At 37.1% G+C, this 26,923-nt stretch overlaps 4 protein-coding genes and 1 long non-coding RNA gene across 5 annotated transcripts; 2 read left to right on the top strand and 3 right to left on the bottom strand.

Moving 5' to 3' along the window:
• Positions 1-224: 224 nt before the first annotated feature.
• LOC135628714 (uncharacterized) lies at positions 225-1,051 on the top strand. Its single transcript, XR_010492953.1, has 2 exons — positions 225-368; positions 446-1,051. It is a non-coding gene; the product is annotated as an uncharacterized LOC135628714 (long non-coding RNA).
• A 1,991-nt stretch (positions 1,052-3,042) lies between these two features.
• Positions 3,043-4,367, top strand: LOC135628288 (putative UPF0496 protein 2). Its single transcript, XM_065134894.1, has 2 exons — positions 3,043-3,129; positions 3,202-4,367. Exons 1-2 carry the CDS (start codon positions 3,048-3,050, stop codon positions 4,365-4,367), a joined length of 1,248 nt encoding a protein of 415 aa, XP_064990966.1. The 5' UTR covers positions 3,043-3,047.
• Positions 4,368-5,170: 803 nt separating this feature from the next.
• LOC103979514 (uncharacterized) lies at positions 5,171-9,452 on the bottom strand. Its single transcript, XM_009395692.3, has 9 exons — positions 9,309-9,452; positions 8,812-8,934; positions 7,550-7,630; positions 7,303-7,391; positions 7,084-7,158; positions 6,095-6,156; positions 5,945-6,013; positions 5,639-5,830; positions 5,171-5,482 (listed from the first exon to the last, which is right to left on the bottom strand). Exons 2-9 carry the CDS (start codon positions 8,932-8,934, stop codon positions 5,394-5,396), a joined length of 780 nt encoding a protein of 259 aa, XP_009393967.2. The 5' UTR covers positions 9,309-9,452; the 3' UTR covers positions 5,171-5,393.
• Positions 9,338-13,353, bottom strand: LOC103980797 (aspartyl protease family protein 1-like). Its single transcript, XM_065134833.1, has 8 exons — positions 11,787-13,353; positions 11,577-11,712; positions 11,424-11,497; positions 11,273-11,339; positions 11,106-11,166; positions 10,913-10,984; positions 10,719-10,831; positions 9,338-9,475 (listed from the first exon to the last, which is right to left on the bottom strand). The coding sequence occupies exons 2-8, from the start codon at positions 11,655-11,657 to the stop codon at positions 9,461-9,463; spliced, it is 483 nt and encodes a 160-aa protein (XP_064990905.1). The 5' UTR covers positions 11,658-11,712; positions 11,787-13,353; the 3' UTR covers positions 9,338-9,460.
• A 482-nt stretch (positions 13,354-13,835) lies between these two features.
• On the bottom strand, positions 13,836-16,935 carry LOC103979525 (aspartyl protease family protein 1). Its single transcript, XM_018829138.2, has 10 exons — positions 16,460-16,935; positions 16,212-16,335; positions 15,686-15,924; positions 15,392-15,616; positions 15,146-15,281; positions 14,983-15,056; positions 14,802-14,901; positions 14,665-14,725; positions 14,388-14,459; positions 13,836-14,304 (listed from the first exon to the last, which is right to left on the bottom strand). Exons 1-10 carry the CDS (start codon positions 16,747-16,749, stop codon positions 14,078-14,080), a joined length of 1,548 nt encoding a protein of 515 aa, XP_018684683.2. The 5' UTR covers positions 16,750-16,935; the 3' UTR covers positions 13,836-14,077.
• Positions 16,936-26,923: the final 9,988 nt, after the last annotated feature.

Below are 26,923 nucleotides of genomic sequence, written 5' to 3'. Positions count from 1 at the left end.
ATGTCCCGATCGCAAATGGGTGGACGGATCACGACGATTCCGGGAACAATCCGAGGACGGTCGCCGCAGCCGACGATAACAAGCCATCATCCGACAAGGGTCAGCAGATGGAGGTGATCGATCATCTTTACATGTTCTACTGCCGCAACGCAAGAAAGCCCTCCTTACTGCATCTAGATGCAAATGAGCAGCCACAGGTGGAGGTGAGGCAACTGGAGGCGAACGAGTTCTTCGTAAAGGTGCTGTGCGAGCACAAGCAAGGAGGGTTCGCGAGGCTGATGGAGGCGATGAGCTCCCTGGGACTGGAAGTGACCAACGCCAGTGTCACCTCATACGAAAGCCTAGTCTTGAACGTCTTCAGAGTCGAGGTGGATACGATCGAACTCTCAGGCTAAAATCTCATGTAAATCGAGCTTACTTAAATCCATGGACGATCCATTTGCAGAGAAGAGATGCCCAAGTGGTGGAAGCGGATCGAGTGAGGGACTCATTGCTGGAGGTGACGCGAGATCCGCAAGGGTGGTCAGGGCTTGCACAAGCAGTGGAGCAGCAGCAGCAGCTCGGCTTCCATCATCACCTTCGTTACCTTCACCACCAAGCATAGCTCGGCAACACAGCGGTGTGCTATACTCCACAATAATTATGGTTTCAGCTCATCTACCATGTTATTAATCCTCGTATGCTCTCGATAAATAAGATCGACCCATAAAACGTGTTCTCTGTGGACGGTGATCGAAAGATTCTTGTATGGCGGTACAAAGATTCGTTGACGGGTTGGAACATTGGAAGTTATGGAGCAGCTTTTGGTGTGTGGATGGTGGGGTGTCTTTTAGGCCATCATATCTTCTTTGATTTGGTTACAGATTAGGAAGAATCTTTGGTGATGTAGAAGTCAGTGCATGCATGTTAAAGTGATATATGAATGAGTTACTGTGATTTTTCTTGGGAAGATTGCCCCCTGTTTTCCTAAAACTTGGATTAGTATGTCCATCATCATGTGATGTGAGACTCAAAATGCCCTCTCCGAGGACCATTAATATGGGTTTCCATACTCATTCATCTCTACTGTTTTTTGTTATGGAATGATATATATATATATATACAGAGAGAGAGAGAGAGAGATAGAGAGAGATAGGACATTGAAAGCTAAGAATCGTAATGAGTATAATAAGCAGTGGAGCTGTCAACACTTTTATCATATGAATGATATTTGAGTGTCTTATGATGAACACCTCAGTGTCTAATTATCAATACCTCACTACCACATGATCAATGTCTTATCGAGAAATATATTATCACTTTTGGAACGTATTTATGATCATATCATATTTTCTGGATTTCGCATAACACGATCGCATCCCATAACAATAAAGATGCATAATCATTTTCAATACTAAACCACGACCGCAAGCTCAATATTGAATCTTACAATAATAAAGATGCATAACACGATCGCATCGTAGTGTATTATGCTCTTATATACTCAAGACCTAGCTAAATCTACTGACTTAAACGTTAACTTAAGTTTCGAATAAGTTTTACGAGAAATATCGAGCACAGTTTTGCAGGGTTCAACATAGCTCCGAATCGACGATCTCAAAACATTTTTCGCCTAATACCATTTCACGTTGAGACGGATGGACGTAAAGTAGAAACTATGTGAATCACTATCATTTAGTTGCAATGACATGATACCATTGCATATGAGTTTGATAAGTTTATGAGTTGATATTTATCGTAATCATCACTAAAGCAAACTCCCAAATCATATTGCATGTATTCCGAGTCTTCTGTTTACTTGCCGGCCATCGCACGAAATCCTTTTCTTGAGCAATGGAAATTGGATGAACCAAGTAAGTCACCAACAAGCCAATGATTTGGGCCCCAATATTGCCGAATTCTCTGCGAAGCTCATTCATTCATTCATTCACGTATATAATTGTTGCCGGGATTCATGAAATGATGTGTGGCTACTTATGTGCACTCCATTCCAATCAAAGCCAATTTGTCCTCTTCCCTAAAGTTTGTGATCCATATTCTCCTTCAATCGTCTGCCTCAGCAATCATTAATTACAACTAATGATCATGAAATCAATGCAAGACAGTCTTCCTTGTCTTACAACAATAAAAATAATATAACAGCATAGTGTTGCAGTATTTATTACTTACAGATTTGCAATAATCAATGGCATGATTTTATTATTGTGGCAGTATTTTATTAACATTTCAATCATTAACTCTTGGTAAATATTTGGCTAGAAAATTGTTAGGTTTGAATGCAGCATTTTTATAGGCTACCAAAGGTGAGGTGGAATGTTCGAAATTTCGTCTAATAAATTTTTTTATCTCATAATGTTTTTAAATATTAATTAATTTAGTTGATAAAATTTTTAAATATTAATAATAAGATCTTTCGATCAATTCGTGTCTTCGTCACTTATCTTTTTCTAAAAAAAATATTATATATATATATATATAATAATTTAGTATTATTTCACCCTAATATATATATATATATATATATATATATATATATATATATATATTAGTGTAAAGAATGATTTTTAGATCAGATTTCATCGAAGTTTCTATTATTTTCTGCAACAAATGCAATATATTGTCATGTCGTAAACTGCGTCAAGTACCATTAATTTTAGGGTTCACGTTGACCACATGAAAGTTACGTGAAGAACGAGGAGCCACTAAATTGACTGTGACTTCCTTGGCAGAAGCTAAGTGTCTGTGAATGCTACAGACAGGACTTGCTTTGCTTGGTGAGGAAAGAAGAGGAGGGGATGGAAGGGAAGGCGAGGAAGAAGAGAGTGAGATGGAGGCGCGTGGCGGAGGAGATGGCCAGCTCTCTTACGTGTGCCGCGGCTTCGGTTTTGTGGCGGCGTGGCCTCGTTGCCGCCTCCCCTTCTCTCCCCCCCTCTCCCTTGCCTTTAAAGCAACTGCCTCCTTCGTGCCTGCCCTTCTCCATCCTCCTCTCCTTCTTGCAGTATATATACAGCTGCGCAGCTGATGCTTTGAAGCTTTGAACTCGCTGCATGACCGATAGAGAAGACATGACGATGTGGTGGAAGTTGATGCCTTCTTCCTCATCCAAATCCTGCAACTCGTTAGCAACTGGTGAGTAACATCACGTAGCTAAGACTTACTCGTTATGGAGTAGTAACGCTGAAGCTCCTTCGTTACCTACAGGAGAAGAGCTGTTCATGGCGAGCAACGCTGACGGTTCTTCCACCCCGTTAAACGTCAACGAGGAGTACGAGAAGACTCTCAGAACCAAGTCTTTCCTTGACATGTGGTCCAGAGTCCATCGAGAACAGCCCCAGCGGACTGTCTCATCTATCGCCTCGTCCTCGGAGGACGGTGACGATGGCGACGAGGATAGGGCGGAGGCGAGTCATCTTGATACAAGCCCATGTACCGACTCTTCTCATGTCTCATACGCCAACCTTCTTGAACCCAGTCAAGAATCCCTTGTCGCAGCGATGGCCACCGTTTATGGCCGCAGCGCCCACCTCCGAGCCCATTCCCTCCTCCTCGAGTACTTTGACGTCACCTTCCAGGCCTGTGATGCATGCGCGAAGCTCTTGGCTTCCCTCAGCCGCGCTAGAGAGCACCACCGTTCGATCCGCCATCTTCTCGCCAAGGTATCATCTGCTTGCTTCGATGATAATGAGTGTTGCGCCGACGTCGACCATCTCGCTTCTCTCCTTCGGCTGGAGAACCCACTCTGCTCGGCAAACCTTGCCCGGTTTTACTCTGTGCAATCCCAGTATAGAATTCTGATGCAGCAGCTGACGAAAGCCCACCGGAGAACCCTCAGAATGGTGCGACTCATCCGGCTAACCAAGAAGGCCGCCAGAATCGTTGTCGTCAGCGCATGCAGCATCGCCGTGGCGGCCGCACTGGCGATCGCGGCGCACACGGTGATCGGGATCGGGGTCGTGGCGGCGGCAGCTCCGATGGTGATGACGACGCGGCCGCGGGCGGCCATGAGGCGGGGGAGGGCGGCGAGAGCGAGGCACCTGGAGCGGCTGGGCGCGCAGGTGGGCGCCGCCGCCAAGGGGGCGTACATCGTGGGGAGGGACTTCGACACGATAAGCCGAACGGTGCGGCGGGCGCACGACGAGGTGGAGCACGAGCGGGAGATGGCGAGGATGGCATTAAGGGGCAGGGAGCTGCAGCTCGCGAGGGAGGCGGCCAAGGAGGTGGAGGGCGGGGCGGCACGGGTGGAAGAGCAGCTGGAAGAGCTGGAGGAGCATGTCTACTTGTGCCTGATCACCATCAACAGGAGCAGAAGTATGGTGGCGCAGGAGGTGATGGAAGGTGGTGCTGTAGCGGCCAAGGCAATGGCTTGATTCCTTCGGTTTCCATTACAACATTGCTTAGTTCTCAACGGAGGTTTATTTTCTTCATTTGAGAGAGACCAGAATGATGATTATTGTATATGATGCATATCCAATTTATTTTATTTTTTCATCAAATAAATTTGATTAATTTAGAAACATTTTGTATATATTATAAGACAATATCTATCCCCAAAAAAACTAAATACATAAAAATAAAAATAATAAATTGGAGATCATAATCTTCTTGATTGAAGAAATTAAAGATCAAGATATTAAAGGTTTATCTCTAAGAGGATATAAGTCTATCAAACAGATCATATACCTTAAAAAAGATCATCAACAAGAATTTAGAGAACAAATTATGATCACAGAAGAAATGGCTCTTAAGAGAGAAAAGGCTGTTCTTTCTCCCAGTCTTGATGTGTGTGTGTGTGTATATATATATATATATATATATATATATATATATATATATATATATATATATATATATATATATATATCATGTTGAGGACTTGAGTATGATTCATGTAATTGTTGTGGAATATGATCAGTAGCAGAATGGACATATCTTTCAATGCTTCATTCACCATAAAGTAGTAAAACCTGACACAAAATATCTATTTCATATACCAAAAGAAACAGCATTTCCAAGATAATTCTATTTGAGCATATATCCATTGCACATAGCTGCCAACACTCAACTTTCGGAAATTGTCACTGTGATTAAGAAAAAATAAGATCTCACACGATAGAATTATGTCGATGCTAACTCGAGAGAGAGAGAAAGAGAGACAGAGAGGAAATCATGGTTAAGTAATTACCACACTCTTAAATAAATAAAAGAATGTACTGCTCTATTAATTAGGTCCTACAGTTAGTTTTCTTATATGGAAGAAACAAATAGCTGCCTAAAAATTTTTAGAATCATTGAGATACATTGATTGATGATCCATCACCACGAACGATAAACTCTTGAGAGCAGGCATCCATCAAATCACAAAGCAGAACTCTTGCAGATGAGATCGATCTAATTTACGCACCAGAAGCATCAGCTTGGACCAGATCGTTTGGTCTAGAATTACGGCCCCTTCCTCGAGTTTGGCCTCTCGCACGACCACGACCTGCAACAATTTAAGTTCATAGGATATGGACTTGCTTTAACAATCAAAGACACAGCTAAATACAAAAAAAGGTCTAAAACTGGGTTTATATTCATTAAGGTAGTCTTCACAAGAATTGGCCATTAACTAAATGCTTATAATCTCATGGAAACTAACCTCTACCACGGGCAGGTATAGGAGACTCGTCATCATAGCCACTGGCTTCCTGCTGATAGTCAGGCTGGTCACCATAGCCACCCCTGCCACGTCCACGAAAACCCCGACCTCTGCCACGGGAATAGCCACCTCTGCCATACCCATGAGCCCTGCTATCCCAGTCTCCATCACCATAGTCTGTTGTACCATTTCCTAAATGTACAACACAACCAAACCCTTAATAGTTGCATCGTCCAGAATGAACCTACCCAAAAATATATGCATTCCATATACAAAAGATTGAAAAGAGATTCTTCAGATGCTTACCACGAGCTCTTCCCCTGCCACGGCCACCACGGCGACCACGGCCTCTACCTCGACCAGTAGGTGAGCCCTCTATATTTACAAATAAGATGTCAGAAAAACATTTCATCAAAGCACTTAAATGCATTTGATCTTTTGCTGCTTATAATTTACCTTCTTCGTAGTCAAATTCAGCCAAGGGTTTCACCTGATCTTTGGGCAAGGGGGGTTGATACCTAAAGAAGTATGTCGAGTCAATATGATTCTAAAACCAAGTACAGTCAGTAAGGAAACCTTAAGAAGGAAAAGAAAAAACTTAGAGAATTATTCCACTACTGATTCATGAATGCACATTCTGATTTCTACCTGTTGCTTAAATGAATATCTCCAGTGAAGTAAAGGTAATGGGAGCATAATTGGTAACAAACTACTGATAACAAGGTTGATGATGAGTCAACATGCACAAAATGTATAGACCATCAGGTTCAAATGTCTTAATGAGCAATGATGCAGGGTAAGTGAAAAAGAAATGCACAACGAACCAAAGGTTTTGGAAAGAAAATCCAATCTTGAAAATGGACCATTTTGGCTTCGGTAACCTCGACAAAGGCCAGTAGATTACTACGGATGACCAAGTTATTCTAAAAGAGTGACACCAGTATTATCAACTGAAGTTTCTTGCCTCAGATTTTGTCATTTATAACTTACCAGAATGACAAAAAAATTAATACAAAAAAATGAACACAGGCCCTAACATGACAAAATAAACATGCCTAAAAGGTAAATTATAACATTCAAATACTAAGACAAAAACTTCCCAAATTTAAGTAAGACGATTCTTATCATTTCACTCCACTCACTTGTTCGGTATAAAGGTTTGAAAAAACAAAATCTAAACACATGCCAAGTTCAGAAACCGAATCTAAGAAATGTCTATATAAATCAAAATTCAAGGCCACATGGTACGGAGGAAAACCAATAAGAGACAAGAAAAATCACAACTATTTGATTCCAAAATAAAGCTCCAATACAGAGGAAGAAGATTCATGCAATAACTTGTCTGTGGTGCTATAACTTAAAGTCATGAATCAGAAAATATAATGTTCTCCAACTTTAATCATCAATTTTCAGATTATACAATTATAAGGAGGTCTTGTACTAACCCAACAGCTGATGTGTCCAATTCTTTCTTTGACAAGGTTATACTGATCACAGAGACATGCCTAGTAGTCTCAAGCCTGAAAATAATAATTGAGAGATACAAAATAAGGGAAATTTTCAAAGCTCCACACATGGGAAAACATATCCAGCTTTGCAAGTTAGGCATGACAACGTTGTACCAGACTCTCCGAATCAAAAGAAAAAGAAAGATGTCTTCTTACGGAAGTAGGCCTTCCTCCAATGGTTCCCATGTATCAGTTATGTCAGTAGATCCAATAGCAGTATTTTGATGAAGACCAACTATCCTTCTCTGTTCATCATTATAAGTAAAATACATGAGTGCAAAAATTTCTTACATTTAGTTTTGTTTTATGGTAGAAAAATCAGCATAATCAAAGTAACTTGATGTGGTTAAGAAGATTAATTCTTAAGAACTTAAGAGGAGAATAGACTAGATATAGAGAATACCTTGATCAGTTCCACAATCATAACAGTCTTATTGATGGCTCTACCCATTGCCTTCAAGATGATTTCATTTGAACCTTTTTCCTATAGAATAATGAATAAACATGTTAGTTGTACCGAAAAAAGACACCTGTGAAACTTTAGACACACAAATACAACAAAAAAACAGAGTCAAGATAAGTACTACTTGTATACTTCTAAACAAGCATAGCGATTATGAGTGGCCTCAGATCCTCATATCATAAGTCAAATGTTCACAAATATCTCATTACAAATCCCTTCTATTATTGACCTCAGATTAGTTCGTCCATCAATTTCATCATTATAGACAGCAAATGTCCTCTACAAGGTTAATGAGTGATAAAACCAATGAAACCTCTACAAGAACATAAGAAAAACCTGAATACATAAAATCAAAAATCCAATCCAGTATATTATTTCTCGATTTATCTACAAACAATACCATAATACATCAGTAAGGTTGCTCCTTCTAGATCTAGATAATCAGGGTCCAAGTCGCAGAAATAATCAACCACCCTAGACTCTAGTTATAAGGATGAGACATATTACATTGACTCTATCAAGACTTTTGACGGGAGCCTACAGAAGAAGTCTAAACTATATCAGCTGCAACAGCAGATAAATTCTTTTTTAATTGAAAGAAATATTCATAACATTAAATTGCATAAACGACGCTCACTCATGGACTCGAACCTAAGACCTATCAATTGTGCAACAATGCACTAACCAATCGGATGTCTCAATAGAGACAACAGATAGAATTCTTTTTGTCTACATGCTTCATCAAAGAGGTTTCAACCTTTTGAACTACCATTTATTGTCTGAGTTGTCTAGGTAATAATTATGTTGCATTTTAAACACCTCCACTAAGTAAACTTGAATATCATATATACCAACACAATGCCAAGAATATTTGTACATAATCAGCCGATGGTGTACTGATGTGGTGCTTATTTGCATTACCATTTATCACATTACTACTCTTACATGTACACATCCTTGAAAAAGGAAAAACGCAAGGATAGTTCATTTATGAAGTACTGTCCCCTGATGAACATAGGAAAACGATGATGCGGTTAGAAGAAAAACCGTAACTTTTCAATTCCACGTTAATGACTAGCATCCAACAATAAATGTCACTAGTTTAATATCATAACTTTGTTCGCCACACGAATTCATAAACAGATCTTAAGAATGACAGAGAACCTGAGACCAAGCTATAAGATTCAACATATGGCATATACCTGAAACAAGCTGGTGGCATAGGTGATGTAGTTGCGCATCCTCCCCTGAGTCGTGATACGTATCTCGTTCTCATTGATCGGGGTTTCCTCCCTCGGCTTCTCCACCCTCTGGTACCGATCCATCTTCCCATCCATCAAAAGAACCAAAACGATCAAATTTTGGGCAACACAAATTAGTCAATCACCCTAAAACCTCAGACTACTGTCAAAAAAATAACAAAGGAAACAAAGACGCCTGCGATAAAACAGGAAAAAAGATAGCCAATTACAGCGAACGGAAACCAAGAGAACCAAATTAAACCGAGCAAAGCCACAGAAATCAACTCAAGAAACCATATTGGAAAGATTGAAACAAAAAAAGGCAAGATTATAGCGAAGAAAATGAGGAAAAAATCGAATTTTTACTGTTCCGAGAGCAGCGAGGAATGAATCAAGCGACGAAGAGAACCAGAAACGACGAAGAAACAAGATTGAGAGGGATTTCCGCAGTCTCCTACCTCGGATATCGCTCCCACTCCTCGCCCTCTACGGCTCGTATACTTCTTTTCCGCCCTGAAGAAGGCTCCAACTGCGACCGCTCCTCCTCATATACCAATCCGCGTGAGAGCGGGCGAACGGGTCACCTACCGGGTTAGGGTTCGTCCTCGAATCAAGAAGAAAGCCCCTGAACAGCCCATTAATTACCATCAAGGACAAAGAGACGACCGCCGTTGGATGATCGTGATGTACGGAGATCGAGGGCGATACTATGAATCGGCGTGTATTGGGAGGATGCCACACGTCCATCCTTATCCCCTACAATGTTTATCCACTACATTATTTTATGTGACTGTCTTGATGACAGTCTATTGGTGGATTAGTCAAAATTGTTGATTTATATGGTCATGAAAAAAAAATAAAACGATATTTATCCATTTAAGGCTAACAAACAAAAAGAGAAAAATATTCTAGCGGATGATGTTTGGAGAAACCTATTTTTCTTTTTAGGAAATTAAAATAAAATAAAATAAAAACTAATTTGTAGATTTTAAGGAAAAAACAAAATATTTCTATAGGTATTTTTTTTCCAAAAATATATTTTCATACATATATAAAACATGACACAGAAAGGAAAATGGTTTTGATTTTTTTGTTGTAATTTTGAACTATTTATATTTATGTTTGATGAAAAATATTTTTCCCAACCTTTTTCTTTCAACCATGGAACCAACAAGTAGGGCCATATAAAAATGTTTTGTAGAAGGCAAAATTAATAGAAAGTTTTGAGAATTAGTGATTTAAGAGACTTTCCTTTTTGAATTGTTAATGCAATTCCATCATTTGAACTATAACAATTTCATGATGAGAGTAGCTAATTAATTGAAATCATTTGCTTGTACTAAAAAATTATTGAAGACTTGATCATCAAACATCCAAAGGTGAATCAAAGACCAGAATCCAAGGAAAATGTAACATTGAAATAGAGAGAGAATAGATACATGAGACATACAATCAAATCAAAGACCTATTAAGGCATTTAATGGCATGGGAAATTAAAGTCCAATTATTTTAGCATCCTCAGAACTTGAATGTCAAGTATTTGGCTTTTTCATTGGCACTGTGAGTTCTCCCATTATAGGTTGGATCTAAGAGTGTTTGACTTAAATCCTGAAATATCATGATATATTTCTAGGAGTTGATATGTAGAAAGTATAGTCTTTCAAGTTTCTGCCTTGCATAATTTGATATTTACATAAACATTTTGTACTTATTTATTCTAAATTTATTTTTTTGACAGCCAGTTCATATGCAATTTATTGGATATCACAAGGCTTAGTATGACACCAAGAAAACATCACATCATCATCAGAAAATAAGGGAGAGTGGGTGTGTGTGTGTTTGTGAGATCAATGGCGAAGAGGGCTTACCACTGGAACCTGAGCAGTACTTCCCCTTGCCTCCGTCTCCCGCGTGCAACCACTGGGCGAAGGAGCAGGCGCAAGGGGCGGGGAAGAGCCGGTGGAGTTGTCAGCAGCGTAGCCTGAGCCGTCACAAGCCCTATGTCAGTCAAATTTTCTTCACAAGTCGTGTTTGACGAAATGACTAGTGGGAGCACACTTACAGTCGGAGTTCTTCCACCCCAAAATGAGCCTCTCTCGGTCGAAGACGACGTGAAGTCCCATCAGAAAATTCTCTGCAAAGGGTACATCCACGAAGCTCATGTCAGATTCTTTGTGAAACATAAGCTTAGTAGTACTGGAACAAAAAGTTCCACAGCAGCAGGCAATTTTCTTGTAGTGTATGTGAAAGCTTACGCCGGAGTATACTGATTCCAGAAATCTTCACAATGGCCAGGCAATATATAGATTGATTTGTCTGCGTTACACATAAGAAGATACAGTAGCACACGTCATTAGAATGAACATAGATGATATCTTTACAAAATTACATCCCCATGAAAGATGATAATTGGATCACTAACAGGAAAGACACTCCCACCATGTGTTGTGAGATTTATTTCAGGTAGCAAAATTGAGGTTTGGTTGAGGCTGCAGCATGTATTGTATATCATTAGATGATATGCTTATGATTCAATGTGAATATGCATTTGTCTTTCTGTAGATATAATTTACCTCAGTTCAAAACAATACTTGAAAGTAGAATCTGGATCTGTTTTGTATCTTTTTACCTGTGCTTGTGCATTGAACTGTAGAATGAAAAAAGACAAAGATAATTAATTACTATATAATCAGAATTTGGGTATCAGAATCTTGTTAGGTGCTTACACTCTTTGCAATATATTTATAGATTGGATCCTCCAAGGCTGTGAAAGAGGTACCAGAATCGACAGGAGCATCGAACACCATGTGGGTAGATTTATTCCCTACTGCAATTCCAGTTATGTTGATTTTGAAAGATGGGCTGCAAAAAACAATATGCAAGAGAAAATTAGATGAACATGATCTGCTGAAAAATGCAAATCCAGATGCACTTACTGTGTGCTTTGTTGATGATGAATGCAGCTTCTTGTTGATCCGAGCTGCCTTTGTCTCCAATGTTGATTCTACCAAGACCATCATCTCCAAAGCACATGGAGAAGGATTGAGCTGCACCATCTAGAAATGCACCAGCCTGTTTTATCTCCACATCTGCAGAATTATACCGGCAATCAATCGATTACCATTCAAGCCTAAGATGATTGTAGTAATTGAAGGCAACATACCCAAACACAATTGGTGCTTCAACAATTCGAGGAGTCTCATCCTCTGTCATCAGGTACGGTACATCCTCAACTAAGACTCCAGAAGTTGAAGTATTAGCAGATAAGTATTGGACAATGTAAGGGCAACTGCTGGTTTCTGCAGTGCATGCATTTTGGTTGTCGCATAAGCTGTTCTTGCAGGTGATCTTTTGGCTTGTTGATGAATTACTGGTGCTATATATGTCAAACTCGAAGTTCTGTTGCAGTTTGAGTTCATAACATGAAACATAGGCATCGAGATAAACAAATACACCAAATAAGCGAGCCATAGGCGGACAGACTAATCTTGTCATCGTCAGAGAAGAGTACAAAGAACACTGAAGAACAAAACGCATCAAGCAGGCTAATGCGAATGGTAGAAACACCAATGTATGATTTGAAGTATGATATCTCATTCATGTCTGCCTCTAATCAAGTCAACCCACAATAAATCTAGAGAATAGAATTTAGGTTATTCAAATAAGACCGAATGATTTAGATATCAGGGCAACATTCTCGGTCTCAATCGAAAGAAGTCACACAGCAAGAAGAACAAACACTTAATCCAAGAGAAGAACTGTGTTTACAGATATGACTAGTAATTAACCATATCCCATAAAAGATTCGAGCTTGAAAGGATTGGAATCAGTAGACTTACATCGAATTTGGCGACGGCGCACTGGTGGCAATCACAGGGCACCCAGAAGAGATCACTGCCGGTGTCCAACGCCACCAAGAACGTCACATTCGGAGTCCCCAGCTTGAGGAAAGCATAAGGCAAGCTGATTCCGATCCAAACAATATAAGAAGAAACATGCAATCACCATTAAAGATTCCAACTTTGAAACCCCAAATCCATAAACCCTAGAGGGCGAGGGGAGGGCTTGCAATCCCAGGAAGCTGAGCAAGTAGGTGGCATCGCCGTCAGCCTAGGAGGCGGCCGCGAAGGGGACGGTCGGGGCGGGCGAGGGCGGCGTAGTACTCCGCAGTGCCCTTCTGGGGCCACCAGTCGCCGGGGATGGCGCGGGACTCCGCCCACCGCACGCGGTAGGAGAACCGGCGGTGGAACTCGAAGCCCATCCCGGCGGTGTCCGAGCACACCGGGGCGAGGAGGGGAGCGATAAGGAGGCAGAAGCGGCGAAGCGGTCCGCTGGGGCCACCGGCGGAAGTCATGAGAAGGAGAAGAGGCGGATGAGGGAGGGAAGGGAAACAGAGATCGAAGCAAGGAGGCTTGGGAGGCTTTTACAGCCATTGGAGAGGGCGGCAGTCGACGTTTGATTTCTTTTGAGTTTGAATTGGAAGGGGCCAAATTTATTACCCAATGAAATGTCAATTATACAAAACTTAATGTAATAATGAGTGTATATATATATATATATATAGCAATAGTAAATCTTTCAAATTATTTTAATTAAAAAAAAACTTCAACGATATCTATAACATATATGGACACATTGACATCGTGTAATCTATCATACACCTAACATTTCAGCGGATAATATATTATATTTCTGTTATGATCATAATCGATGCTAGTCATGTGAGTAATGATCATAAGAACCCATAATAAAAGAGCTCCTCGGGTGCTTTTTTCGGATGTACTTAAATATTCTTCTGAACTTCGACTAACTTAAACATCCAAAGAACATTTATAAGGAACATCTGGACACAATTTTGAAGGGTTCAACACTAGACAAACACAAAAGAGATATTGTTTGACTCAAAATCAATCTTCACCTCAGATAATTAAAAAAACTATTTATTTTTACTTTTTCAAATTATTTTTTTTCTCTATACCAAACACTGAAAATAAAAACTATTCATTTTTCTGTAATTTAAAATTTCACAAGAAACACAATTCTCCATTATGAAATTATTCAAGACAATCTCTCTCTACAGTATCGATTGCAATATAAACATAGGATTATTCGAAAGAATAAAAACATAATAAAAATTAAGAAAAATCTATAACCATCGATCTCTTCGTGTGTATTCCTGTGTGGCTGGTAAAGCTTACGAAGCTTATAGTAGTCAGAAGGAGAAAGATCACCAGAGGAGAGCCAGAGAGAGCATCAGCAACACCACCGGGGAGAGATTTGACATGGCCTTGGAATGCGGTGAATAGCTCGACGGAGGACTCCTCGCCGGCACCTGAGCCGCATTTGGGTCTGTCTTTGTCATCTCCTGAGTGTAGCTGCTCGGCACAGGAGCAACTGCATTTGATGGGGACGAGGTGGGCGTGGACAGAGCGGTGGAGTTGTCCACAGTGTAGCCTGAGTCATTACAATTCCCATATCACTCAAATTTGCTTCGGAATCGATGTGTTCGACGAAATGTCAATAGAATCACAACTTACAATCGAACTTCTTCCACCCCAGAACGAGCCTTTCTCGGTCGAAGACCACGCGAAGCCCCGATAAGAAGTTCTCTGCAGAGGGTATCCCCATGAACTCATGTCAGAAACAATCGAACTGGAAATAAAGATTTGCAAAGCTAGTCTAGAAAGGTGCACATAAGAAGATTCTGTAATCAAACAGCGTGTTTGATGAATTGCTATAAAGATTAAACATGAACAATATCGTCTCAGAAACCAAAACACTCGGACATGCATGAAAGGCGTAGAGAAATCTTACGCCCGATTATATTGACTCCAGAAAACTTCAGAAGAGCGAGGCAATATATAGTTTGATTTGCCTGCATCACACACAGAAGAAATGTAAGTATCCACAGCAGATTAGAATAAGCATAGATGATATCTTTATAGATTTACCGGTCCTGTGAGAAAGATAATTGGGTCGTTCACAGGGAAGACACTTCCACCAAGTGTTGTTAGGTTTATCACAGGCAACAAAACCCGAGTTTGCCCGGGGCTGCAGCATGTGTTATGCATTAGATGATCTCCTTGAGATTAAATGTCAGCATGTATCTGTTTCTTGTGCGGATAGAGTTACCTGAGTTCATAGCAATACTCAAATGTGGAGTTCGATTCGGATTTGTATCGTTTCTCCTTTATTTGTGCATTAAACTGTCAAAAGAAGGAGAAAGAATCATAAGACAGAAGAAGATTATTGATCGAGCAGACTTCGGATTTCGGTACCGCGATCAGTAGCTTACGTTCTCGGCGATGTACGTATACATTGGATCAGCCAAGGATGTGAAGGAAGTACCCGAATCAACAAGTGCATCAAACACCATGTCAGTAGAACTGTTTCCGACCACAATTCCAGTCATGTTGATTTTGTAAGATGGGCTACAGAAGCATATATGCAGAAGAACATTAGATGAACGGGATCTGCTGAATGATTCGAGGAACATATGATTCGATCTCAACAACATGAAAGCAAACACAAGGAGACTCACTGTCTGCTGTCGTTGAAGAATGCAGTTTCTTGCTGATCTGAGCTGCCTTTGTCTCCAAAATTGATTCTCCCAACACCATCCTCTCCAAAGCACATGGAGAAGGAATTAGAAGTGAATCCTTTGCTTGATAGAATGCTGGGGACTGCCACCTTCTCCATTCCAAGCCCAAACAGACCATTGGGAGCTGCACCATCTAGAAATGCACCAGTCTGTCTATCTCCACATCTGCAGGATTAATGGAGATTAGAACCCACTTAAATCCTAAGCTGATCGTACTGATCGAAGGCGACATACCCAAACACGATTGGTGCTTCAACAATCCGAGGAGTCGCGTCCTCCGTCGTCAGGTACAGAACATCCTCTACTAGAAATCCAGAAGATGAAGTATTAGCGGATAAGTACTGAACATTGTAAGGGCAGCTGCCGTTTGTTCCGGTGCACGCGTTTTGGTTATCGCATAAGCTGTTGCTGCAGGGGACCTTTTGGCTCGTTGATGAATTGCTGGGGCTGTATACGTTCAACTCCAAGCCTTGCTGCAATTTGAGTTCATAACATGAGACATAGGCACCAAGATTCTTGATGACGATGACAGAAACATTGATAAATGGTGGTATGATCGGAGCACAAAATATCAATTGTTACTACCTCTGTTAGTTCCATTGGATGGTCACAAACTACTGCATGATGTTCTGTGAATCATGCAGCAGCAGGAACAATAGAGGAGATGTTGTGAGAGTGGAGATGGTGTTCGATCAGTGTTTCCGAGGTGCAATCGTATCAAGACTAGAAGAAAAAGATGGGTTAGATTCAAGAGGCTTACGACAAGATGGGTGGAGGCGCACTGCTGGCAATCACAGGGCACCCAGAAGAGATCGCTGCCGGTGTCCAACGCCACCAAGAACGTCACGTTCGGAGTCCCCAGCTCGACGAACGCGTAATGCAAGCTGATTCCCGATCCAAACAGGAGGAGAAGAAACACGCGGATCGCCATCAAAATCCCAACTCTGATTTAGGTCCCATACATCAGAGGAAAAGGAGTGAAGGAGCTGAGATTAACAGAGGGCTTACAATCCCAAGGAACCGGACAAGTAGGTGACGTTTCCGTCGGCGAAGGTGAGCTCGGAAGGGCTGGCGTCGGCGAGGGAGCGGCCGCGGAGGGCGCGGTCGTGGTGGGCGAGGGCGGCGTAGTACTCCGCGGTGCCCTTCTGGGGCCACCAGGCGCCGGGGATGGCGCGGTCCTCTGCCCACTGCCGCACGCGGTCGGAGAACCGGTGGTGGAACTCGAAGCCGATCCCGGCGGCGTCCGACCCCGCCGCTGTCAGCAGGGCAGCGAGGAGCAGCAGCCAGAGACGGGCCATGTTGATCGGGGAAGAGAGGCGATCAGGGGAACAGACTCAGAGAAGAAGGAAGGAAGGAAGGAGTACAGTATACGGGAAGGCGTCGAAGGCCTCTTAAAGCACTGGCAACACCCAAAGTGAATGGGAGTTGTGGTAGAGAATCTTGTCGTCGCAGACTTGACTACATGAGCCTTCACGTACTTAATGGATGTGATGTGTTTCTTGGGATGATGCAGGCGTAGAGCTCCCCTCCGTTCCTTGGTCGAGACGGTTGACTACGACGCCAAAAGTCTTCTGACTCGGTCAAAACTGGGTTTCCTGGCAGCTAACTTTGACTTCTTGACACGAATGAAGTCCAACTCAACATTTGAATAGAAGGCCTTATTTCATATGATTCTTCATATGAAAACTAAGTTAACAGAAGCATCAATCCACCAATAAATGATACAGACATTTATCATTTATTTAATGCATAAAAAAGATGAGAACAATGTGGCTTAAATCATTGTATCATATTCCTGCATAACAAATAAATACAATAAAATAAAAAGAATGAGAATAACATGTGCAGCTATATTTATTTATGTATCAGTTTATTATTGGTTCTTCCAACTCTTTGATTGGAGCAACCTAAATAATTTAGAATGGTAGCATGCAATGATACTCCTTATTGGACCAATGTGTATTATTATTATTATTATTATTATTATTATTATTATTATAAGGTAAAATATGTGATATGTGCATTATATTGATCAAATATGGAAGAAGAACTACACTTTTTTTAATGAAAATTATTATATATTACAAATGAATTTTATAGTGATCCATGCCATATGAGCCCACATGGGTGCAAAAATGTTCTTAATGTAAATTGGTTTTTTAAGGCTAAGTTTGCTATCCTTGCTTCAATATGAATAAAACAATATATCATTGACATGATTAGACATATATAAATATATATTAGGGTTTGGCTTGATTTCAAGGAAACAAAAAAATTGTATACCTCCAAAGTATTATAATACTTAAAAATTTATGTATATGTTAATTGAAACTCTAAATAACATTAATCCCCTTAAAAAAACACACCGTGATTATAAGAATATTAGATATATTTAACTGTAATTAGCTGTGATCGATAATAGGTGGATTTTAAAAACTTGATTATATCTTAAATATTGATTTGATGGTAATGTATCAGACACACTTATTAAAGGTTGAGAGTTCGACTTACTTATTAAAATTATTTAATTTTTTAAATATTAATTATTTAATATAGATCTAAAAATAATATTATATTTAATACGGATCTAAATTATTTCAGTTACAAAAAAAACTTCAACAATATCTAAAACATACTATCGACACATCGAACCTTAAGTTCATGTGGATGACACACAAGTTCATATGATCTAAACCTTATAACAACAACTAACACACACATAACATCTCATATTATTATTATATCAAATAATATCTTGATATTATATTGTTGAGTCGGTCATATATATATATATATATATATATATATATATATATATATATATATATAAAGTAATAGTAAAGCTTTTAAATTATTTCAGTTAGAAATTTTTTTTAATAATATCTAAAACATACTATCGACATTTCAACATTGTGTAATCGACACCTTGATGACACTCCAGTATCAAATGATCAACACTTTATAACCCACACACCTAACACCTCATATCATTATTATATCATATAATTTCCTAATATTATATTGTTGAGTCGGGTTATATATATATATATATATATATATATATATATATATATATATATATATATATATATATATATATATATATATATATATATATATATATATATATATATATATATATATATATATATAAAGCAATAGTAAAGCTTTTAAACTATTTCAGTTAGAAAAAAACTTCAACAAATAGCACACACCTAACACCTCATATCATTATTATATTAGATAATATCTTGATATTATATTATTGAGTTGGTTATATATATATATATATATAAAGCAATAGTAAAGCTTTTAAATTATTTCAGTTAGAAAAAAACTTCAACAATATCTAAAACATACTATCGATATATCAGCATTGTGTAATCGACACCTTACGATCATGTGAATGACACTCTAGTATCATATAATCAACACCTTATAACCACAACTAGCACACACCTAACTCCTCATATCACTATTATATCATATAATACCATAATATTATATTATTTAATTGCTTATATATATATATATATGTATATTTATTTATATATGTATTGCAATAGTAAAGTTTTTAAATTATTTCAGTTAGAAAAAAATTCAACAAAATCTAAAACATACTATCGGCACATCGACATCGTGCAATCGACACCTTACAATCATGTGGATGACACTCTAGTATCAAATGATCAACACCTTATAACCACAAATAGCACACACCTAACACCTCATATCATTATTATATCAGATAATATCTTGATATTGTATTATTGAGTTGGTTATATATATATATATATATATATATATATATATATATATATATATATATATATATATATATATATATATATATATATATATATATATATATATATATATATGTGGATGACACTCTAGTATCAAATGATCAACACCTTATAACCACAAATAGCACACACCTAACACCTCATATCATTATTATATCAGATAATATCTTGATATTATATTATTGAGTTGGTTATATATATATATATATATATATATATATATATATATAAAGAAATAGTAAATTTTTTAAATTATTTCAGTTAAAAAAATAACTTCAATAATATCTAAAACATACTATCGACAAATCGACATCATGTAATCGACACCTTACGTGTGGATGACACTCTAGTATCATATGATCAACACCTTATAACCACAACTAATACAAACCTAACGCCTCATGTCATTTTTATAACAGATAATATCATGGTATTATATTGTTGCGTCGGTCATACATATATATATATATATATATATATATATATTTATAAAGCAATAGTAAAGCTTTTAAATTATTTCAGTTAGAAATTTTTTTAACAATATCTAAAACATACTATCGAAATTTCGACATCGTGTAATCGACACCTTACGATCATGTGGATGACACTCTAGTATCAAATGATCAACACCTTATAACCACAAATAGTACTCACCTAACACCTCATATCATTATTATGTTAGATAATATCTTGATATTATATTATTGAGTTGGTTATATATATATATATATATATATATATATATATATATATATATATATATATATATATATATATATATATATATATATATATATATATATATATATATATATAAAGCAATAGTAAAGCTTTTAAATTATTTCAGTTAGAAAAAAACTTCAACAATATCTAAAACATACTATCGACGTATCAGGATCGTGCAATCGACACCTTACGATCATGTGGATGACACTCTAGTATCATATGATCAACACCTTAAAACCACAACTAACACACACATAACTCCTCATATCATTATTATATCATATAATACCATAATATTATATTATTTAATTGCTTATATATATATATATATATATATATATATATATATATATATGTATATTTATTTATATATGTATTGCCATAGTAAAGTTTTTAAATTATTTTGGTTAGAAAAAAACTTCAACAAAATCTAAAACATACTATCGACATATCGACATCGTGTAATCGACACCTTACAATCATGTGGATGACACTCCAGTATCTAATGATCAACACCTTATAACCACAAATAGCACACACATAACACCTCATATCATTATTATATCAGATAATATCCTAATATTATATTGTTGAGTTGGGTTATATATATATATATATATATATATATATATATATATATATATATATATATATATATATATATATATATATATATATATATATATATATATATATAGCAATAGTAAAGCTTTTAAATTATTTCAGTTAGAAAAAAACTTCAACAATATCTAAAACATACTATCGACAAATCGACATCGTGTAATCAACAACTTACGATCATGTGGATGACACTCTAGTATCAAATGATCAACACCTTATAACCACAAATAGCACACACTTAACACCTCATATCATTATTATATCAGATAATATCTTGATATTATATTATTGAGTAGGATATATATATATATATATATATATATATATATATATATATATATATATATATATATATATATATATATATACATATAAAGCAATAGTAATTTTTTTAAATTATTTCAGTTAAAAAATAACTTCAATAATATCTAAAAATACTATCGACAAATCAAAATCATGTAATCGACACCTTACGTGTGGATGACACTCTAGTATCATATGATCAACACCTTATAACCACAACTAATACATACCTAACGCCTCATGTCATTGTTATAACAGATAATATCAAGGTATTATATTGTTGAGTCGGTCATATATATATATATATATATATATATATATATATATATATATATATATATATATATATATATATATATATATATATATATATATATATATATATATATATATATATAAAGTAATAGTAAAGCTTTTAAATTATTTTAGTTAGAAATTTTTTTTAACAATATCTAAAACATACTATCGACATTTCGACATCGTGTAATCGACGCCTTATGATCATGTGGATGACACTCCAGTATCAAATGATCAACACCTTATAACCCACACACCTAACACCTCATATCATTATTATATCATATAATATCCTAATATTATATTGTTGAGCCGGGTTATATGTGTGTGTATATATATATATATATATATATATATATATATATATATATATATATATATATATATATATATATATATATATATATATATATATAAAGCAATAGTAAAGCTTTTAAATTATTTCAGTTAGAAAAAAACTTCAACAATATCTAAAACATACTATCGACATATCAGCATCGTGTAATTGACACCTTACGATCATGTTGATGAGTTGACGACACTCTAGTATCATATGATCAACACCTTATAACCACAACTAGCACACACTTGACTCCTCATATCATTATTATATCATATAATACCATAATATTATATTATTTAATTACTTATATATATATATGTATATTTATTTATTTATTTATATATGTATTGCAATAGTAAAGTTTTTAAATTATTTTAGTTAGAAAAAAACTTTAACAAAATCTAAAACATACTATCGACATCGTGTAATCGACACCTTACAATCACGTGGATGACACTCCAGTATCAAATGATCAACACCTTATAACCACAAATTGTACACACCTAACACCTCATATCATTATTATACCAGATAATATCCTAATATTATATTGTTGAGTCGGGTTATATATATATATATATATATATATATATATATATATATATATATATATATAGCAATAGTAAAGCTTTTAAATTATTTCAGTTAGAAAAAAACTTCAACAATATCTAAAACATACTATCGACACATCGACATCGTGTAATCGACACCTTACGTGGATGACACTCTAGTTTCAAATGATCAACACCTTATAACCACAAATAGCACACACCTAACACCTCATATCATTATTATATCAGATAATATATTGATATTATATTATTGAGTTGGTTATATATATATATATATATATAAAGCAATAGTAATTTTTTTAAATTATTTCAGTTAAAAAATAACTTCAATAATATCTAAAGCATACTATCAACAAATCGACATCATGTAATCGACACCTTACGTGTGGATGGCACTCTAGTATCATATGATCAACACTTTATAACCACAACTAATAAACACCTAATGCCTCTTGTCATTATTATAACAGATAATATCATGGTATTATATTGTTGAGTTAGTTAGATATATATATATATATATATATATATATATATATATATATATATATATATTAAAACAATAGTAAAACTTTTAAATTAATTCAATTAGATAAAAACTTTAACAATATCTAAATCATACTATCGACACATTGGCATCCTTTAATTGAGACCTTACGATCATGTGGATGACACTTTAGTGTCATATGATCAAAACCTTATAACCACAACTAACACACACCAAACACCTTATATCATTATTATATCAGATAATACCCGAATATTATATTGTTGATTCGGATATATATATATATATATATATATATATATATATATATATATATATATATATATATATATATATATATATATATATATATAAAGCAATAGTAATGCTTTTAAAGCATACTATCGACACATCGGGATAGTGTAATCGACACCTTACGATCATGTCGATGACACTCTAGTATCATATGATCAACACCTTATAACCACAACTAGCACACACCTAACTCCTCATATCATTATTATATCATATAATTGTTAGGATCAATAGCACTAAGAGGGGGGGGGGGGTGAATTAGTGCAGCGGAAAACCTTCTACGATTAAAAAAAACTGCGTTCGTACGATAAAAGCGATTTCGGTAAAAAAATCGATTCGTAAATCACTTTAACTTTTGATTAAGCGAGATGCAGCAAAGATATAAATTCAGTTTGCAGTTATGGTTCAAATCAGATAGTAGGCGCAAACTGAAATATGATATTCGTACGAAAAAACTGATTTACGTCTAAATGCTGATTGGTAAATCACTTGATTAAGCGAGATGTAGTTAAAGCAAAGATATAAAGGCAGTTTGCAATTATGATAGAAATCAAAACATAAACGCAAACTGAAATATGATGATCGTACGATAAAACCGATTTACGTCTAAACGTCGATTCGGAAAATGCAAAGCTTGAAACCCGAACATATATGCGCAGAAAGCAGTATGCTTTTGAGGAGTTTTGCAGTAAAGATAATATGCTCAAAGTAAATGCAAACCGAGATTTAGAGTGGTTCGGTCAATCTTGACCTACATCCACTTTTGGCTTCCTCCACCGACGAGGTCACCGACGTCCACTAGAGGCCTTCCTTCAATAGGCGAAGGCCAACCACCTTTTTATAGTTTCACTCATTTTGACGAGCTTAGGAGACAACCCTTACAGAATTTTCTTTCATCTCTTAATAGATTTGAACTTGGAAGAAAAGAGGAAGGAGAACTTTCAACTCGTACAATACTTTTGAACTCTAAAAATCACAAAGTAAGATCAGAATTTCGGTGGTTATTTTGGGTGCCCTTTCAGTGCTGAAAGGGTGGGGTATTTATAGGCCCCAACCCAGTTTGAATTCCGAGCTCAAAACTATCAATTCCTGGAATTCCAGGGTCTGGCGATTGCATCGCCTGATTGGGGCGGTTGCACCACCTGGCAGAGCTCGAAGATTGAGCCTCTAGGCGGTGCCACCTCTTGTCAGGGGCGATTGCACCTCCTGCCAGAAAATGAAGACCGAGCTCAGGCGGTGCCACCGCTTGACTGATGCGGTTCAACCGCCTGCCATAGCTCGGAGACCGAGCTCAGGCAATGCCACCTCCTGTCAGGGGCGGTTGCACCTCCTACCAGAGCTCGAAGACCGAGTTCAGGCGGTGCCACTGCCTAGCATAAATCAGGGTCCGAATAGGTTGATCCATTCGGCCCAATTTGGATTTTTCAGGGGCCCAATTGCCCCAAGATTAAGTTAATGGGATCACCTCCTATTTCTAACTTAATGATTGTGCTAACTACGATATTTCCTAAGACATTTACTGCAACTTGCTCCGGTGCGTCAATCACTTCTTCCGACGAGCTTCCGACGAACTTCCGTCGATCATCCGATGAACCCTCGGTGATGCTCCTACGGATTTCCGACAAACTCCTGGACTTGCGACGATCCACTTGGCGAGTTCCGACGAGCTTCTTTGGCAAGCTTCTGGACTTCTCGGATTTGTTCCCGCAGAACCTCCGACGACCGTCCGAACTTCCGTCGAACTCTCGAACTCCCAACGTGATATTGTTTTGACTCCGGCGTAACTCCTGCTGCATGTCTTACTTTCACTGTAGTTAATCCTGCACACTTATCTCAACATATAGATTAGATAACAAATGACAATTGATTTCATCATCAAAATGCAAGATTCAACATATAGGTTATATATATATATATATATATATATATATATATATATATATATATATATATATATATATATATATATATATATATATATATATATATATATATATATATCAATCGATTACCATTCAAGCCTAAGATGATTGTAGTAATTGAAGGCAACATACCCAAACACAATTGGTGCTTCAACAATTCGAGGAGTCTCATCCTCTGTCATCAGGTACGGTACATCCTCAACTAAGACTCCAGAAGTTGAAGTATTAGCAGATAAGTATTGGACAATGTAAGGGCAACTGCTGGTTTCTGCAGTGCATGCATTTTGGTTGTCGCATAAGCTGTTCAGGTGATCTTTTGGCTTGTTGATGAATTACTGGTGCTATATATGTCGAACTCGAAGTTCTGTTGCAGTTTGAGTTCATAACATGAAACATAGGCATCAAGAGAAACAAATACACCGAGTACGCGAGCCATAGGCAGACAGACTAATCTTGTCATCGTCAGAGAAGAGTACAAAGAACACTGAAGAGCAAAACGCATCAAGCAGGCTAATGTAAATGGTAGAAACACCAATGTATGATTTGAAGTATGAGATCTCATTCATGTCTGCCTCTAATCAAGTCAACCCACAATAAATCTAGAGAAGAGAATTTAGGTTATTCAAATAAGACCGAATGATTTAGATATCAGGGCAACATTCTCGGTCTCAATCGAAAGAAGTCACACAGCAAGAAGAATAAACACTTATTCCAAGAGAAGAACTGTGTTTACATATATTGTTAGAGCTGACCTCAGAATATTTACCACAAGGTAATTTTGACAACCCAACAAGACAATAAAACGGAAAGAATAAAAGCGAGACAAGAACACCAGAACACCAGATATACGTGGTTCGGTCAATTGACCTACATCCACGGACGAAAGAGGAGCAAATTACTACTGCAAAAGAGGGACAGTTACAAATGCTTTAGGAAGATGTTCCTAAGCCATAAAACATCCGAAAATACTAAACAAAAAAAACCAAACTTTAAGCCTAAACTATTTAACTGAGTATGGACTTAAACCAAAGCAAACACTTAAGTTTTTCTTGTGATGCCACTTGTGGTGCTTCTGACTTCAAAGCCCAGACCCTTATTTATAGTTCCAATAGGAGATAACAATCCTGATTTTCCCGATGTGGGACTATGGGACTTGCCAAACTAACAAATCTCTACCTTATGTCCCAACAAACCTTGCTCCACCTTCTTCATAAAAGCCCCAACAGGCAATCACCAACAATGAACACCAACCAAGTCCAAGCACTGCTTGAACTTGTAAACCGGAATATGCTTCGTAAGCACATCTGTTGGATTGTCCTTCGTCTGAATTTTCTGAACAAGGACCTTTCCCTCAGCGATAGTATCTCATTTGCATCCAATAATTTTCTTACCCGAAGGCGGCTTCACAAGATCCCAAGTTCTATTATGATGGAGAGACTAAATTTCTTTATTCATCGAAATCAACCACTTAACAGAATTATCACAAGAAATTGCATCTGAGTAGGAAGTAGGCTCACCAACTTCACTTGTTTCTTCTGTAATAGACAAAGCATATGCAACCAAATTTGCATATCTTTGTGGTGGTCGAATATTTCTCCGTGGTCTATCCTTGGCTATGGAATATTGCTCTTCCTCTGCATCAACTGCGTTAGTAGACTCAGGATCATCTACTGACATTCTTTGAGTAGAAGAGTTCGACTTAAAAGAATCTGAACTACCAATCTTAAGCTCCACTTGCTTCTGCGCACTATCATTTGTACAACTAGTATATTCCTCTTTGGAAGATAGCATAGATAATTTATCAAAAGTAACATCTCTACTGATTACAAATTTTTGGGATTTGGGATCAGAACACCATAATCTGTATCCTTTCACCCCAGAAGCATACCCAAGGAAAATGCACTTTTTAGCCTGAGATTCTAATTTTCCTTCATTTACATGCATGTATGCTGGGCACCCAAAAATTTTTAAATCAGAGTAATCAGCAGGAGTACATGACCAAACTTCCTCTGGAGTTTTAAAGTCAAGTGCTGCAGAAGGAGCGCGGTTGACAACGTAACAGGCCATATTAATCGCCTCT

This window comes from Musa acuminata, chromosome BXJ3-1 (assembly GCF_036884655.1).
Source record: "Musa acuminata AAA Group cultivar baxijiao chromosome BXJ3-1, Cavendish_Baxijiao_AAA, whole genome shotgun sequence".
NCBI lineage: Eukaryota > Viridiplantae > Streptophyta > Magnoliopsida > Zingiberales > Musaceae > Musa > Musa acuminata.
The sequence above is the reverse complement of the archived record's forward strand: the minus strand, read 5'-3'. Positions and strand labels throughout refer to the sequence as shown.